Source organism: Ipomoea nil, unplaced genomic scaffold, assembly GCF_001879475.1.
Source record: "Ipomoea nil cultivar Tokyo-kokei standard unplaced genomic scaffold, Asagao_1.1 scaffold3321, whole genome shotgun sequence".
Taxonomy (NCBI): domain Eukaryota; kingdom Viridiplantae; phylum Streptophyta; class Magnoliopsida; order Solanales; family Convolvulaceae; genus Ipomoea; species Ipomoea nil.
This window is the reverse complement of record NW_017619749.1, coordinates 790,339-809,614: the sequence shown is the minus strand read 5'-3', so window position 1 is coordinate 809,614 and position 19,276 is coordinate 790,339. Positions and strand designations below refer to the sequence as shown.

The 19,276-nt window shown below is 34.9% G+C and overlaps 2 protein-coding genes across 3 annotated transcripts; one reads left to right on the top strand and one right to left on the bottom strand.

Moving 5' to 3' along the window:
• The first annotated feature begins 1,760 nt into the window (after window positions 1-1,760).
• LOC109170434 (cysteine proteinase 15A-like) lies at window positions 1,761-4,046 on the top strand. Its single transcript, XM_019319558.1, has 4 exons — window positions 1,761-2,299; window positions 2,381-2,500; window positions 3,251-3,494; window positions 3,581-4,046. Exons 1-4 carry the CDS (start codon window positions 1,820-1,822, stop codon window positions 3,856-3,858), a joined length of 1,122 nt encoding a protein of 373 aa, XP_019175103.1. The 5' UTR covers window positions 1,761-1,819; the 3' UTR covers window positions 3,859-4,046.
• A 4,601-nt stretch (window positions 4,047-8,647) lies between these two features.
• On the bottom strand, window positions 8,648-10,554 carry LOC109169747 (protein SHI RELATED SEQUENCE 1-like). Of its 2 annotated transcripts, none has more exons than XM_019318640.1 (3): window positions 9,731-10,554; window positions 8,908-9,289; window positions 8,648-8,866 (listed from the first exon to the last, which is right to left on the bottom strand). In XM_019318640.1, exons 1-2 carry the CDS (start codon window positions 10,461-10,463, stop codon window positions 8,940-8,942), a joined length of 1,083 nt encoding a protein of 360 aa, XP_019174185.1. In that variant the 5' UTR covers window positions 10,464-10,554; the 3' UTR covers window positions 8,648-8,866; window positions 8,908-8,939. The 2 variants fall into 2 exon arrangements, with proteins under 2 accessions (XP_019174185.1, XP_019174184.1); XM_019318639.1 differs by having other exon boundaries at window positions 8,648-8,862; window positions 8,929-9,289.
• Between the last annotated feature and the right edge of the window lie 8,722 nt (window positions 10,555-19,276).

The window sequence follows — 19,276 nt, the reverse complement described above, 5'->3', positions numbered from 1 at the left end:
GGCTCGTATACACTATCCACTGCGCTAAGAGGCGGTTATTTCTGGCGCACGCAACCCTTTTTTTTTTTTTTTTTTTAAATCCGAAAAGTTTGGGCTTCAAGTAACGTAGCCATATGCTTCTATATTGGGCCAAAGTCCAAGTGAAATAATGTATTTGTAAATGAAATTAAATTTTGCCATTTAGTCTATATATATACTGTGTTGGTTCATACAAAATGCAATCGTTATACCCTACACCACGGCGCACATAGCACAGTGCGTCGCGCGTCTCCCAAAACGACGTTGTTTTGAGGTCGTTTTGGGAGGCGCGGTAGGAAGTTGCTAGGATTATGTGTATTTGTTCATACAGTTATGTGTATTGGTTCATACAGTTATGTACATTTTTTATACAATTATGTACATTCTTTTTATACAATTATGTACATCCGAATCAGAAAATTTGTGTGTATTATGTTAATAGTTGATGTGTATTATGTTAAAAGTTTATGTTTATTATGTATTATGTTAGATTATGTGTATTATCTTTTAAAAATATTATGTATATTTTGTTATATAATTATGTACATTCATGTATACAATTATGTGTATTCTAGTATAACATTATGTACATTCTTGAACAGCGGGTTTTTTTTAAAGAAAAAACTACTGCCATTCACTGGGGCGGGAAATTTAAAAAAAAAAAAATTTAAAACAACGTCGTTTTGCATCTGGGCGCATATTGCAACGCGCGCCGTGGTGTAGGATATAAATTGCCTACAAAATGTCAATCTCGTTTGATCAATGCTACTGACTCCATTATAATGTAGTATCTGTTCATAGCATAACTATTTTCTCAACTTACTGAAAGTCCAATCCGGGTGCTATCTGAGCACTTAAAATTTTAATAAAAGATTATAATAAATTGTACCTGTTAGATAGAGACGATGAAGACTATACACATAATTAGTCTATGGTATCTTTGATCACATAACAAAAGAAGAGTCATCATCATTGGAGAAATATAACTAGAAAGACCTTTTTCTTGTCTTGGACATGTCTTGGTAAGGTTGTTGGTCATTGAAGAGCAACTCTAGTTTGTAATTAAAGTTTTCAAAAATATTATGAGAGACATAAAAGCACTGATAACTTTTTATTTTAATACATGTTAACATTTTTGCTTATACAATACTTTTATGATGAAAAGTCCAAATGCTCATATATTTAAATTCATATTGAACCAACCCCAGTAAAATAAACATACCATAACAAAATTCTTTCACTAGTAATCAATTCCTTTGTAGAACTCAATTTAATAATCAGCCAGCACTAAAACGAATTACTGAATATGTGAAATATGATTTTTGTGTTAAAAAACTCATAAATTTAATTTGTACTGATACACTCTTAATCAAACTCGTAACACATAATTTTCATAACAGAATTTAAATATGTCTCTCATCACAAAAAAATAATATACTCCGTAATAATAGTAAGGAATAAGGCCGGTCTCTTTCGGACGGAAGGTGTCACGTTTGTATCGATGGATAATGGATCCCTTTTATTGTCAACTTCCTAACATCAGACGTCACTCATGATGCCACTTCCTTGGATATTTTATACAGTGATTAAATTACATTTTCAGCCCATAACTTCACCTTATTCAAAGAAGCAACATCATTCGTTGCAGATAAAAAATGACCAATAATCATCGGAAACGTGTCCAAATACGCTACGACCAAGTGGATAATATAAAATTCTCCGAAAGGAAACAGTGCCACTCTTTATATTCACTCCTCCCACTCCGTTTCTTCAACCTCCATTGAACTTTACCCACTAAAATATGGATCGGTTTTTTCTCTTCTCTCTCCTGATCATTGGATTAGCCTCTGCGTCGTTTGTACGCGCAGACTTCTCCGCCGAGGACCCTTTGATCCGGCAGGTTGTGTCGGAAGAAGACGGCGACGACGATCCTCTGCTCAACGCCGATCACCACTTCTCGTTGTTCAAGAGCAAGTTCGGGAAGAGCTACGATACTGAGGAGGAGCACGATTACAGATTCTCGGTGTTTAAGGCTAACTTGCGCCGCGCCAAGCGCCACCAGCTCCTGGACCCCTCCGCCGTCCACGGGGTCACGAAATTCTCCGATCTTACTCCCAAGGAGTTCCGCCGCACCTTCCATGGGGTCCACAAGAGCCGCGCCAAGAAGCTCAAGCTCAGGCTCCCAGCCGACGCTAACAAAGCCCCGATCCTCCCAACTGACAATCTGCCCACCGACTTCGACTGGCGCGACCATGGTGCCGTCACCGGCGTCAAAAATCAGGTCTTTTTTCAACTTTCTGTACTGTTTCTTTTAACCCATATACATATGTACGTGTTTTCTGACTCCGAGGAAGCTTTTTAGGGTTCTTGCGGATCGTGCTGGTCTTTTAGTACCACCGGAGCTTTGGAAGGGGCTCACTTTCTGGCTACCGGAGAGCTAGTCAGCCTCAGTGAACAGCAGCTCGTCGACTGCGATCATATGGTTCGTTCTTTTTTCGCCTTCACTTTTCATTCATTGACATATATGGACTAGTTCTTCTTTTATGCAGAGTATTATGCTTTTTCTTTTATAGCATTTGTAAAGTAATTGATTGTATTGTCTCCCTTATTACTTGTGATTCATATTCATACTGTATAAGTTCATAGACAACTTTCAGAATACCTTGTTATTTTAGTCTAAATCTTTGGTACAGAGAGTTAGTTTTGCCAATTCTATGGATGCATTTGCCATACTAGTTGCCTCTAGTTTAAGGACAGTTTTCTGAGTGTTTTAGTTGATAGATTATGGTTAGATGTTCATGTTATAAAGACAGGATTAGCTGTGGAACTCCAACCAAGTTGGTCAGGTGTTACTTGGTAACCACAAGGTTTAGACTCCTAGTTGGAGCAGCCTATTGGCCTTCTTGGTTTGAGTCATGAGCAACCTAGGATGATTTTCCTCGTGGTTCTTTGTCAGCTAGGATCACAAGGCGGGATTTACCCGGACTGCGGGTTTCTCTCGGCACTCAACATAAAAAAAGATTAGCAGTCTATGGCAGATGAATTGAATTTAATGGCACTACAAAAATTTAGTCATACTAGTCTAGCAGATCCAAGATTGGAGAAGCTTGAATAAGGTCAAACAGCAAGTCATATAATGATCATGGCTTTTTAGTTAAAAGAGGTGTTTGTTGCAGTTTTAGTTGTTTCTCCATTTCCTGTCTTAACAGCCTAATCTTTCTGTTATTTGCAGTGTGATCCCGAGGAACGTGATGCGTGTGATGCAGGTTGTAACGGAGGGCTTATGACCACTGCATATGAGTATGCACTTACGGCTGGTGGTCTTGAACGCGAATCAGATTATCCTTATACTGGGACTGATGGGACTTGCAAATTTGACAAAAACAAGGTTGTTGCGTCTGTTGCTAACTTCAGTGTAGTCTCTCTAGATGAAGATCAAATCGCTGCTAATCTTGTTAAGCACGGTCCCCTTTCAGGTAGTTGTTTACCCACCCAAACCTCAAAAGCTGAAACCTTTTGCTTATGATCTAACGTCATTCTTGATTTTCTTGTTAAATTGCAGTGGGAATCAATGCTGTTTTCATGCAGACATACATAGGAGGAGTTTCTTGTCCATACATTTGCAGCAAGAATTTGGATCACGGAGTGCTGTTGGTGGGGTATGGTTCAGCTGGGTACGCCCCGATTAGGCTCAAGAACAAGCCTTACTGGATCATCAAGAATTCGTGGGGAGAAAACTGGGGAGAGGAAGGATATTACAAGATCTGCAGGGGGCGTGATGTCTGTGGGGTGGATTCCATGGTCTCAACTGTCACCGCTGCCAATACTGTTAAGCACTAGTAGTAACGGTTAAGATTTGTCTCACAAGGTTGTATTTGTTGTCTGTAAATATCGAAGGCAACCTGTGCGCATTTAAACATATTCCAAACAACATACTCCAATTTGTCTTTCTGCAGACAATGCTTAATTAAACATTTGAATGTAGCTGTCTTTTGCTTTAATATGATCTGTTTTCATTTCAGTGCTTATGTAGCCCAACTCTTTTACATTCTTTTGGGTTGGCTGAGGTTTCTAAGCCCAACATCATATGAACTTTTGGAGAAAATCAAAGAAATTAAGAAAAGAAAACAGTTCTGTTTATTCTCCAATCTCCAACCATGACTTACTCGATCAATAAATCTGATGTTTTTCACTCTCAAGTATCATCTGTTAAGTCTTAAGGAGTCATTGAGTCTTTACTGGACCAGGTCCTCAAATTGAGCTTGTGAGGGTCTACTGGGGTTCGATTCTCAAGAGATTCAAAGGCAATAAGCTTTCTTTGTACTTCAATTTAATCGGCTAACTTTCTATATTACCTTGTTCCTTGACTAACCGAGTAGTTATATTGGTCTGCCCTTGATTGCTCTAGGTCGTAGTACCATTAGTTACTTTAAAAGGTATTTTTTGTCAAATTCGTCTGGTGACCATAGCCAACAAAAGACAAAAAAAAAAAAAAAAAAAAAAAACATAAATTATTTTATATTAGGTGATGGGGTGTGGACTTAATGGCCCTAGGACCTAAGGGGAAAGAAGAGATAGGCCAAAGACTGGGCCTACGGAGGTAGGCCTCGAAGGAAGAACGGCAAGAATCTACATCATGGGCCATGGGCAGGCCTGGAGGAAGACGCAACCGAGTAAGGAGTCGAGTCCAAGGAGTCAGCGCGGGCGGACGGTGGGCATGGATAGGGGGCGGCCCAACAGGTGTCTGTTGCCATTAAAAGGCCGCCTTTAATGCACAGTCAACAAGACCGTTGGGGAGGCCTAGTAACAGCAACACAACAGCCCTTAGCCTTAATAGGCGCCATTATGTCGCTTTAATACCCCTATTTAAATTAGCAAAGGGTGGCTACCTATAAAAGGGCCCTCTTGGAGAATGTAAAGGCAAGTTTTTCCAGCAGAAAGTCGCCAGAGAGTACAAGTGAAATACAAAGAGTATTAATAGTCATTTCTCCCTTATAGTAACTTTATTTTACCCGTGAATCCACCAACTACGGTTGTGTTAGACCTTCTTGGACCCAAAAATCCTAAAACCAACATTAGACATATGCATAATTGTTAGACTCATACTGTAATAAAAATCAATAGGTAGGAAAATCGAACTTAAAATAAAACACTCTTCACCATCTTGAAATGGTAGGTAGTAGTTGAACAACATTTGTTTCTCGTATGTTCATTATGTTTTAAGTTATTAAGCATAAATACATTGAATACGACTTGTCCTTTCCCCCAATCCCGAGTAAATCATAAAACCTATATTCTCTATACTCTTCTACCCCATATTTCTTTTATGGACTATTTATTTCAACATTAATGACACAAGAATACAAATCCATCCCTACAAACGTTCCATTCAATTAACTAGTACGACTCACATAACTATTCGACACCGACAACCACTATAACATATACCTTTACGGAATTACGGATATAATAATATCACTAACAACGTTAATAAAGAAAATATTTTTTTTTTCCAATTATTCTCGGGATGATTCAACAGATAATTGGATCATCAGCAAGTCCTTTGATAGTTGAATGCGACACAGAAAAAGCAGGAAGCTAAGTCGTCATACGAGGGTGCTTAAATGTCGTTGCCAACGCACTATCCAAACCCACGTGAAGATACCTACGAAAAAAGGGGCTAAGGATGAAAAAGGTTGCAAGAGACATAAGGAAAAATACATGTGGTTCAAGTTTCGGGAGAGGAGATCGAGTGAATAGAGTATTATTTTAATATTAAAAGGTCACAGATTTTTTTTTTTTTGAATGTTACTAGCTCTATTACACCTCCACTGAGGCTTGAACTCACAACCTTCCAAATGGAAATCCAACCCGGATACCACTAGACCAAATAGTCCTGGTAAAAGGTCACAGATTTAATTCTTGTCTGATCAACAAACTCTTTTTAGTCTCGACAAATTCAAGTTGTCTTGGCAAATAATCTGATACATCCCGACATACAAGTTAGTCATCTCATGCCACTCATAATAAAATGGAAGTCCTTTCACAAAGCCTTGGTAAAATATTAGCTTATCAGTCAATTTTGGCTTATTTGACCACTATTAATTGTTTGACTTAGTTAAAAAATCAACTCTAAAATGTTAAAATTTAAAAAGTTATTCAAAGCAGCATTTTCAATTAGCTTTTTGAGAAAAGAAATTATGCCAAACAACTAACAGCTAATTTACCAAACACCTCCCTACAATCTAATGTTATCAACTATTATACCCTCTAATTAACTCAATCAGCCAATAGCTAATAGCCATTTACCAAACAGAGCCAAAATATGTTTAAACCCTCTTTTTAAAAAAAAAAAAAAATAATCATGACTTTCCATTTGAAAGACTCACTCCGTACTACTAAATCACAAAGTTATTTGCAATAAATAATTTTTTTTTAAAAAAAAAAAAGAAAAAAAAAGGTCCGTACGCGTTATGGGCACGAATTGAAATATCCAATAGAGGGGGATTGAAAGGCTCTTCGTTGGTTTTCTGTTCCTCCTAAGTCCTAACATAACATACCAAATCAAGAAGGCTAGGCCCTAAGGCACCTCTCAATATGCCATATCGTATACTGCCTCAACAACATCAACCTTTAGATTTTAAATCTGTTTTTGATAAGCATCACATGCATATAATAATAATTCCAAGAAAATTAATGAGAGTAGCAGGATGTATATATAGTCCTATAGATCATTATGCATGGTAATTTTGCATCCAATATAAATCGTATTCAATTCGTTCTCACTCAATCCAAGTGGATCGAATTTTCATGACAGACGATAGTGACTGACACGTAAATCAAACTTTAAAAGTTTAGGTAAAAATCACATTCCTTGTGTATACTTATATTAATGTACACCCACTTTTCTGCAGGGATGGCATCCATTTCAAACTCAAAATTAATACAAATTAAAGTTCTTATTACACAACATAGAATTCATATCGATCTTGTAAATTTTCATGACAAACAATAGTGATTGGTATGTAATTAGCTACTATTTAATTATATATTTTAATTTACCAAGTTATAACACGTTATTGTAAGCATGATACATTGTTAACAATATATAATTTATCTTAAAAAGAAATTTATTATTATTATTATTATTATTATTATTATTGTCAATATAAACAATCTACAATTAACATGAATATTTAAACAATTAAATATTATTTGTCATTCATTTATATCTTTTAGTATCCATATCTTGTAAGATAAGATTAACTTAATGATGCCAAATGTTAATGTTCCATATATAATATTTTATATCTAAATTCTCTCATAGAAATGGTATGAAACTATCCTAATAAAATATTACAGTATTAATTAATGTACTAACATTTTTTGAATTTTTAAATGTTCTCTCATATATAACTTATAAATATATATGAATTTCATATACTAAGAATAATAAACTAAATGTTACGAAAAATTAAAATGTAAATAATTTTACTCAAACATCGTTAATCAAAATGTATACATAGTTGATACAAGGTGAGATATTAAGAGAACTAAATCACTTGCCAATAATACGGGTTGACTAAAACCCCTATATGTAGATTTTTATAAAACCAAAATGATAATAAAAGCTTGGTACACCCTAAATTCAAATGCATTGATTTAAAGGTACAAAATAGGGTAATAAATTCAAATGCATTGATGATATACACACTATCCTTTGCAATGTTGCACAAGCCCTAGCATCAATCATTACTTCTCCCCCTTAGCTTGTTATCTAGGAGGAAGCTAAGGCAAACCTCTATGTTTTTCAACCAAATAATTTCAATCATTGATTTCCCAACAATTTTATTCTTACAAAAAAAAAAAAAAAAAAAAAAAACGAAAGAAAAAAGAACCCTTACTTTTCAATAATAATCTGCAAATTACGAAAAAAAAAAAACTAAAAAATATATGTAATAAACCCAACCAAAAAAGTACTATAAGCAAGAATCAAACTCTGATCATACTTTACTCAATTGACTATTACATTTGGAGCAATGGGAGAAAGTTCTTACACTATGAATTAGGGGACTGGAATCATCTGTCATTGCATGCATTCTTATCTCTCTTTCTTTACAATATATATATATATTTTTTAAATCTCCACCTCAAATCGGCATAGAAAAGAGAGCAAGGAAATCATCAGAATCTTGAAACTAGCACACAATAAAATAATATTCTCAATTTTCTTCTTTCTTTAAAATTAAAAGAAAAAAAAAATAATGCAGCAGTGGTGATCTGATATGATCCAGCAAGCAAACGGGTAAACTGGGAAAAAGTAGCATCGAGTTCAAAAATCTAGCAGAAAGCAAATTGCCAAACACCCAGAAAATAGAAAAACCTAGGAAGAACGTACAAACACAGAAAATATACTAGGTTGAATCGAAACACTCAGCCATATCCACATGTCTGCTGCCATAAAATACGAAAGCATATAATCCCACAGTTTATGATATTAAGTCACATAATTAATGCATTTTAATCTGTTAAAATAAGTCTTTTGATATGAGAGTTATGTAATAATGTATCAGTTGATTCTGGGCGGCTGCTGCAGCAACTGCAGCATGCATTCATTTGACAGACATGATTCAATCAAAAGAAGAACAATTAATATTCATTCAGACATCCCAACCAGCCATCCATCATCACTTGTCTCTAGATTCATTCATACAAATGGTTTCCGTTTTCTAGTTCCAATATTCAAAGGATGTCAAAAAAAAAAAAAAAAAAAAAAAAAGATGGGGAAATGAAATGGCAAAGGAAATTCATTAATCTACACTTAATCCGCCGTGGAAACCCCAAGGGTTCGCCGGCGTTGCCGTACTCAGCCGGTGGTGGTGAGAGTGGAGAGAAATCAGAGAGAATACTTAGGTTTGAGCTTAAGGTCTGGGTGGTGGAAAGAATTGCGTACCAGCCATGATTAGATTGAGTGGAGTGGGGTACAGCGAGGGGTCGAGCATTGTGATCGGCGCTTGGTGGTGGGTAGCGGTGGCGCCGGAGATGAGATTGAGCGGCTGGGAGGAGGAGCCCTCGCCGGCAACGGAGGAGGAGTTGTAGCGGCTCTCCGGCCCTTGATCGTACAGAATTCCCTTGAAAACGTGGCCCCCGATGCTGACCGCCGTCTGGTAGGCATACTGGTCCACCTCGTCATCCATTGCGCTCACTTTTACGCAGCGAAACACCGCCGGAGAATTCACCTCGGCTGGATAATGCGTCCCCACTTCTAACCCTAGTCCACACGTCCAACAAAAGTTAAATAAGGTTGTTTCATATTTTTCCTCAAATGCGACGAAAAAAAAAAACATTCTTGAAAATACAGAAAGACATCATTTTCTGGGAGCCCCAAGACTTTTGCGTCAGGTTTACTGAGAAATAGTAGAAGTGGGGAAAAGAACATGATGGTTGTTGGTCTTCTTTCCAAACCACACAACACGCAAGGAATTATGATCACGTTATATGTTTGTTAGTACACTATTATCTGGTACACGTTCAATTCATCCTCCTCTCTCTCTCTATCATCTTCTTCTTCATTCCCCCCCTCTCTCTCTCTCTCATCATTCGTGGGAGCATTTCTTGATTTATAAGTTTTGTGACATTATTCGTGGGGGGAATTGATTGATTAGAATTGTTGTTGTTTTTATTGTGAGCTAAGCAGTGGAATTGATGTTACCTGACGAGGTGGTGGGTAGACGAGTACAAACGAGAGAAGAAGGGCTCTCTCGTAGGCGTTTGGGGTTGTCGGCGGCGGCGCTTCCGCCTCTGAGGCTGAGATTCTGCTGCTGCTGTTGCTGTTGCTGGAGGGAGGCGAGGTGTTGCTGTCGCTCGCGGCGTTTGGCGGCGGGAACCCACGTGCTCTTCACGTGCGTCTGGCACTGAAAGCCTCTGCTCTTACAGCAAGTTCTGCACCTCATGTGTGTGCAATCTTTCTTGGCTTGGTTTCCACAGTCCTGGCAGTTCAGCCCAGCGCCGCCGCCGCCGCCGCTTCCGCTTGTCCCGCCGCTCGGCCGCATCACCCTAAAACCGGAAGAAGATGATCTGAAGGAATACCCGCCGCCGCCGGATTGGTTCTGATCATCCCCCACCAGATTCCCGCTGCTACTACTGCTCCCACCACCTCCTCCGGCGGGGTGGTTGTTAGGCTGGCCGCCGCCGCCGCCGCCTACGCCTACTGAGAAATCGACGAGATGAGGTTGTTGGTGGTGGTGTTGCACGTGATGCGCCCGGTTTTGATGCATTTGATAGTACTGCTGCCATAGCTCGAAACCCTTGTTGTAGATCTCCTCATTCTTGAACAGATACAAGCTACTATTGTTGTTGGTAGCTCCTAGGTTTTGGTCTTCGTCTTGTTCCTGGTCTTTGTTCCCCCCAGCTGGCCCTCCTCCTAAGCTGAAAAACCCAGACATAATTTTCTACTCCTACGACAACCTATATTTACCCTCAATTTTGACACCATATCCTCAACCCCCCTCCCCTTCCCCCTACCCAGCCCCCCCAGACACTATATCTATATATATATATATATATACGTGTTTGTATCTATATTCTATATCTATCTAGCCACCCCACACCACACCCAAGTAGATATATAAAAAAGATCAGTTTTTTGGATGAGTAGTTTCTGCAGATTTTGATTAGGGTAAAGTTTAAACAGGAGAAAAGATGATGATGGGGTTGCTTCTTTAGCTTCTTTAAGACCTGAATTTCTCTCGTTTCGTGGATTGATGGTGTGCATTAAAGTCACGGCTCTGCAACGCCGCCATGGACACTGCAACCAAACCTCAATTTAAGACAACCAACCCCCCCAACATTAAACAACACATATACAAACAGTACCACAAATCTCTCTGCATCTGATCTTCCCTTTCTCTCTCTCTCTATACATTTCACAACATCATATGACTTTCTCTCTCTATCTCTATCTCTCTCTTTCTCTCACATGTCACTACTAAGCAGTACTAACTATACTTTGTCTGCAACAGAGGACTGGGTTCTTGTGCAGAAAATCTTTCCACTCTTCTACAGTTCTCTTGCAGTTGGCGATAAAAATCTCATCAACTAGGATGGAATCTCCGCCCTTGCATGGTTATCGCACGGCCAGAAAGCGTCCACGTGGCGGAGCATCAGCTTTTGCTTATTCGTCCTTGCACCGGAAAACACGCTCTACTTTTTATTGACCGTTCCCCCATAATTAAGACTCCTCCCCCCTTACCCCCACCCCTACCCCTCCCAATTTTAGTATTTTATTATTCAATTTTTCTCACTATTTTTCAATGAAACCAAGAAATCAACCAAATGTGGTAACACTAACTTACACCAATTTCAGCTGTTTTCCCATCACGGACCAATCAACAGACGTCAACATAGTGACTGTGACCATGCCGCGCCTGTAACCCTTTTTCCGAAATTTACTAACAAGGTAAATTTTAATAGTAAAAATTATGTGTATATATACTTAGAGAAAATGACAAGTTTTCTGTTTTTTTTTTTTTTTAATACTATTAATTCTGTTATAATATAATATCTATTCATATATATCTTTTTAATTTTATTGAAGTACAAAGGGACAATATTGTCTCCATCAAAATTCGAATTCATGACTTCCAATTTGAGGACAACTTTTCTATTTGAATTATTAAAAAGAAAAAAAATCCATCAATAATAATATCATCACATCTTATCCTCTATAATTTTTCTATCCTCTAATTATTTACGAAATAATTTTTTTAAACCTAACAACAAGACTAATGTAAAAAAGAATTATCACCCGATAACTAAGATAAAAAAAAAAGTGAAAACACCCTGAACAAAAAAAATCATCATCATACAAATAATTGAGATTAGTGTTATTTTTGTTATTATCAAGTTAATTGTCTGATCAATTTAGCTGATTTTTTTTTTAAACTTAGGAAAAAAGTGTTTTTAATAAAATATTTATGTTTCTTTTTTCCCATGAATTAAATTGAATATATTGTGTATAAAAAAATCACTAGTGTATAAACAAATGGATGCCTTTATAGTGGGGAGGTTGTATATATTTTAATTTGCGCAAAACGCCTCGTATTCCACTCTAATTCTTTGGGTAATCATTTTATCTTTGACTTATACTACTTCGATTTTTGTTCTTAATTTTTTTCTAGTATCAATGATAATCTAATCTAATCTAATGAAAATATAGACAAGACATTACACAGGTATCCAAAAAGATTTTTTTTTTTTTTAATAAGAAACAAAGGAAAAAATGAGACTTGTTTAACATATTGACAATGTATGTACTACTTATATAGCTACTTCGATAAGAAAATTTGTTTTGAAATAATATATATATATATATATATATATATATATATATATATATATATATATATATATATATATATATATCCAAATATAAAAACATCACCATTTTTTATTCATAATAATTAATTTTTGTATGAATAGGTGTTATAATTTTTTTATAATTATTAATCATTTTACGCAACTGTCATTAGTGCATCATTGAATTGTCTAGGCTGGTTAAGAAACTGTTTATTTTAAAAGATCTATTTTTAGATTATTTTTTTTTTTATTGTAAAATTTTATTATGATAGAAAATGACACCTTTTGTTTTTAAATTATAAAAAAATAACATTTTTTATACATTAATTAAGTCTATTGTCACTTTTGTCTCCTAATTGCTTGTAAAGTGACTTATTTCATCCATTAATGCTGTTAGGGTTAAAAAGAAAAACTATTTTGCTGCTAATTGAGAGTTGAAAAAAGTTACTTTGTACACAAATAAGGGTTGAAAAAATGACAATAGTAATAATGAAAAAAATGATCAAATAGGTCATCCAACTTTATACGAAAATGTAATTAAATCATCAACTTAGGAGCATAATTGTATATTTGTGTATAGTTTGAGAGCTTATTTGACATTTTTCTCTATTAAAATTGATAGATAAAAAGTATACTTCAAAAACAAAACCGCTATCCATTCCTTTGGCCTACTTTCAAAATTTTAGCATGAATAAATGCAGCTAATTCAATCACATTGTACTTAGATGGCATGTAGTGACCTTTCTTTTGTGAGAGGTCATGAGATCGAGCCAGTGATGGAGGCGTTGAGAAAATATATTTGAACAAATACTACAATGTTATAGAGTCAATAGCAAATAATAAATTAGTCACATACCAATATCATCGAAGATAGACTAAAATGGCAATCAGTGTGACATCTTTTTCTAGAAATAGTTATCAACATATAAATTTTCATTGTGTATCTTTAAATCTCACCGTCAATTTCTTAAAACACATAACTTTATATCACCATATATATATAATCCCTCAGCTCCCTTTTCCCAACCTTTCAATTACCACAAAGAAAATGATGTCTACATTTCTTAGGTCAACCCCTTGACAGCAACAGATGAATGGGAGATAACGAAGGTCGATCGATGGATGCTCCTAAGAAAATACCAAAACCTATACATACATTTATTGTGTATACTATGTAGTATAGTGGCTGCCAATCAATGCAATGCATACTTCCATTAATGCCACAGATTCTTGGGGAACAAATCATAAGATACACATAATATTTGGTCGGTTTCCAGCTACCCAAACAGCGCAGAGAAAACTCAGTTTTCATGTCGTATATATACGTAGTTAAGGAACTAATTAAATCATTGTATACGGATTAAGGATGTTCTGGGACGCACTAATCAAGATTAACTGAGTTGAAGAACGTCATTTTCTTGAACTGTGAAAGATTCTTGAGCCTTTCAAGCGAGCTTTGAAAGCGATGGAGGGAAGAAATTAAAATTAAAGAAAAGAAGAAAAGAAATAATGGTAGGTGCTTTTGAAAGGTTGAAGATGGTGCCAAAATTTCCACGGCATTCGCGAAAGATTTTGAGGGATTTTATGTATGTATGTAAGTAATGTTTTTGTTGAATCTAATGATTGATCTATTACTGGCTGGTTTCTTTAATCTTTTTCACAGCCTGTTTGGATAAGCAGCAGCATATATAGGTTTGTTTAACCTCTGAATTTTATTTATTTATTATTATTTTCCGCCGACAATGAACAAATTATCAGAGCCTAATTAACATGGAAACTCATGGCTCGTTGAGAATAAAAAAATAGGTAAAAACTTACGTTATACTTCTTCATAGATTCTTGTCCGTGAGGCAGATCAAGTTGTAGATAATTAAATGTACTGCATAAGTATCAAATTTTGAGTTATAAATATTACAACATTTATCATGAGTAACAATCGATTTTACTCTAAATATTATCACAATTTTATGTCAGAATTATACTTTTATGTATTATATTACACTTTCAGTTATAAATATTACAATATATATCATTAATAATAATTATTTTAACTGAAATAGTATCACAATTTTATATATAAATATTACAATATCTATTATAAGTAACAATCTATTTATTTCAAATTAGTATTAAATTTTCTGTAATAAGTATTATAATTTCTATCATAAGTAACAAGCAATTACCATAGATCTGACCCGTCTCACGATTTAAGATCTATAAGACGGTCTCATACAAGTGTGGCTTTAAAACAAAAAATTGCCGATTTGACGATTTACAAATATGATATAATAACTAGGAGGACGCTCCACGGGTTGTTAGGTTGTTAAGGTATGGCTGGTTTATTGATCTAGCAGGTCAAGAGGCGCACATCTAAGGTCATATAAGATCGGAGAATACAATATGAGTTTTTGTATTCTCATCCCATCACATAAATCTTCCTAGTGCAGTTTATATTTTCTACAAGTTATTAAATAAAAGCAGGATTTCAAATCAGTTTCACAATAGTCAAAAGGTCTAGAAACACAAGGGGGTCAGGGAATAGTGACAACTCATACACAAAAGCCGATTCAATATTCTTGACACAACATATATAAGCACATAACACCCAACTAATAAACATAATTAAGAGAGTGAGATTGGATAAGATGTAGAAAGAATGGTCAAAATGGGGTTGGATGTATAATCTGAAAAAAATGAATTGAGGGGGGAAATAAAAGTGTGGTAAGCAGCTGTTTGACAAGACATAAACTGAAGGAGCTCCATTCTTTAATCCCACAAACAGCTTTAGGGGTGAAAGTGGGATTCACACTAACACTGTCTAAATCACGGGTTTATCTCTATTGATGATTAGAAGCATCGTCTTGTCTTAATCATGCACGTGAGGACGCCCTAATTAGTGCCCCTAATTATTCCTAATCACATCTTCTTAATTATAATAACATATACTCCGTAATATATGTTTTTTAAATACGTATCGCACCCGGACCACAACTTGCCTGGCCTACCAGCTTGTAATACTAATCTTATTGCCACGACAATGTATCTAACACGCATATATATATATATATATATATATATATATATATATATATATATATATATGAGAATCAATATTAACATGTGAACTTGAGAATCAATATGAACCCTTTATCTAGATTAGTGAACGGTATATATGTCATTTATAACACAATGTACACACATAGTGTACTACAAATAGAATGCGCACATGTTGTGCACCACGTCATGGGTTGACTTTTTCGGTGCACCATGTTTTCGGCCGTTGGATGATGCAACATTAAGGGTGTGTACAGGTTCTCAAGTTCACACAACATAGGCTTAGGTTTTAGTGTGAAGAAGGCCTCAGATGCGAAAGTAAGGAGAAATATGAGCTTTTGATCTGTCCAGACTCTAGATCAACAGCTCTAAAGCAAAAAATAAAAAATAAAAAAATAGCGCTTCTAATCTACACAAAGTCATTTTCTCTAGTAAACCATATATGATCTACTATCTTTGCTTTCGGAACGCACAAAATTGTCTCCTAGAAGGCACAATAGTGTACACTGGTGATAGAGAATATACCACGATTTTGACTTCCCTACACGTCCGTGTTCTCGTTTTGTAGTCTGGTCGGGATGAACAGGGGAATATACCACGATTTTGACTTCCCTACACGTCCGTGTTCTCGTTTTGTAGTCGGGTCGGGATGAACCGGTTTGGGTCATGGTCCACGGGTCAAAGTCAAACCTGTCACGCTTGGGCCTATAAAAAGGACCTTAGCCCTTCATTTTAGGGGGTCCTCTCCCTCTCCTCCACTGGACTCTCTCACTCTTTCCCTCTAGCATTCAAGATCAACAATGAATAAAAGAGTTCTTTGGGCTAATATTCTTCCAATTATTCTTTACTCCACATACATACAGTATACACATCAATACACGGGTCTATACTCCGTATAAATTGGAAAACACAATAATGCGCTCTGGAAGGTTCAACAATGTGCACTCCAAGGCAAAACAATATGTACTTCGAAGTCACAACAATGTGCATTCTAAAGCAAAATAATATGCACTTTGAAGGCACAACAATGTGTTCTTGAAGGCTCAACAATGTTCACTGGCAAACACATCAGTGTGCTCTGAAAGGCACATCAGTGTACTCTAGAAGGCACAACACTGTGTTCTGCAAAAAGGAAAAAAATGCATTGAAAGACAAAAAAAAAATTACTTAGACAAAATTACCATAATACCACTATATTTTTTAAAGATATCTTCATTCTGGATCCTTGATATAGATTGAATGAATGGATGAGATTAAACTCTATTTTTCATTTAAGGAAACATATATATATATATATATATATATATATATATATATATATATATATATATATATATATATATATATATAGAAGATTATATGAGAACAAGTCCTTGTGAGAAAACTAAAAATCAATCACAATCTTTCATCTGAAAAAATTGAACGCCGCACCAGATTAGATTAAAAAAATGTCGTGGCGTTTTCGTAATGATCACCAATTTTACTATACAAACTCGAACACTAAAATCTGCAATTTTCATAATTTTTCAAGTTTCCACATTTAGTACTAACATTTTACATATTTGGTATTAAAAGATTAAACTTTAAAGCGTATTACACTAAAAATTTCGATTTTAATATTTATGATTGAATTTTTTTATGTTATTTGGTTTACTGTTCACTTCTTACTAACTAGTTAGTATATATTGTATCACGACTAAACTTATATGTCAATGGTCCTGTTTGGTAAAAAATTATCTTATAGGTCAATTTTAGCTTATTTGACCACTATTAATTGTTTGATTTAGTTAAAATATCAATATAAATATTTGGTTAATTAGCTTTTTGCAATTCAAAAGGCTAAAATTCAAAAGCAACTCCAAGCAACTTTTTCAATTAGTTTTTTGAGAAAAGAAATTATATCAAACAGCTATCAGCTAACAGCTAATTTACTAAACACTTTTCTACAATCAGCTAATATTATCAACTATTTATACCCTCTAATTAACACAATCAGCTAACAATCATTTTACCAAACAAGATCAATATGTTATAATCTCTAAATCTAGACGACACCTCAGAATGGAGTTGCTTTTTTTTTTTTATTTTTTTTTTATTTTAATGATGGGGTATCCATTTTGTTTGTTTTTTTTTTTTAAATAAAAATTTATTGTTGCATTCCTCTCTCATGCACGTTTTACTATATATCTTTACTTTTATTTTGATGAATGTGAGACAATGATATGCTTGAAATTAAATAATACGGAATAATACTGATAATTTGATTTTTAGGGGCCCAAGAGGATCCATTAATTACTATTTGACCCCCTTTATTTTACCTAGAGACCTTCATCCCAAGACTGCATGCATATACTTGCATATTACACTCTACCCAATAGTCTAATACTGTAATTCTCAGACAAACAGACAACACCATGTTCATCTACAAAAATATAGGTCTGTAGCCTCTGAGATTTCCCGTGAGTGAATTGTGATTCTTATATTTGAAAGTTACGAATTTAATTTTAATCAATATTACTTTAGTCTAATTCGTTGTATAAGATCTTCTAATTATAATTTATGTTTTACTTATTTTCAAGTGTAATTTTTAAATTATTACACATAATAAAATTTATCGCATATAAATTGTTAAACAATGAATGTAAATTTCTCTAGTAAAAAAAAAAGGGGGAGAAGCATTCACATGAAATGTGGTAAAAGACAAAAAATCTTTCGTACTTTATCTCGAAAGTATGTCGTCCGAAATCTTAATTTAATCATTCTTAAACGTAGTAATTAATTAGGCTTTGTATTTGCTGAATTTCACGGCCGTTACACTCCATTATGTCAACTAATAAGTACAAGTTGTGGATCTCTAAGCATGATTAATACCTCAATTTTATCTTGACCTTATTGCATGTCTCTGCTTTTGAAGAGCATTAGCAAATCACTTTATTATTCTCCATCTATTATGTATATATAGATATACACAAAATTTCTAGGTTTATAATTGGATTATACGAGAAATTTTCCCACATAAGTATTTTAGGTGTCAATATAATGTTGATGAGATCATGTACAATCATAGATATTATTTTTAATCATGTAAGATATCAGGTGTCAATAATATTATGTATAATTAATTACATAATTGTCTTATTGTCCTTAACACTATTTGCATTATATAAAAAATTTTAAAAAATTAATAATATTGTATGATAATGGATGTACATAAGAAAATTCTAAAATATCGTATTTAATAAAATTGTATTGGGAAAATGGTCAAATAGGTCCTTGAACTTTAGCTTAAAAGTTAATTAGGCCCCTAAACTTTTTAAATGTGCAATTACACTCATCAACAATTCATTTAGGTGCAATGAAGTCCAAAAACAAGTTAATGACCTGCGATCACAGGTCATTAGGGTTCAGGCCACCTTCCGACGAATTTTCTGACAAAAAAATGTGACCAGCAACCGACCCAGATTTGTCAAAGATTTCGCAGGTCACTTCTTTTGTCGAAAATTTCGCCGGTCACTTTTTTTTTTTCTTTTTTGCCGGATAATTCGCCGGAATGTGGCCTGAACCCTAATGACTTGTGATAGCATGTCATTAATTTGTTTTTGGGCTTCATTGCACTTAAATGAATTGTTGATGTGTAATTGCACCTTTAAAAAGTTTAGGACCTAATGACTTTTAAACTAAAGTTCGAGAGCCTATTTGACCTTTTTCCCAATTGTACGGAGTATAAAATTTGTTTAAAAAAAAAAATCAATTAGGACAAAAAAAAATGATGGAAAAGCAAATAAAGAAAAGAGAGAAGAGAAGAAAAGGGGATGTTTTTCGAGTCCCAATGGATGCAGTAAATATT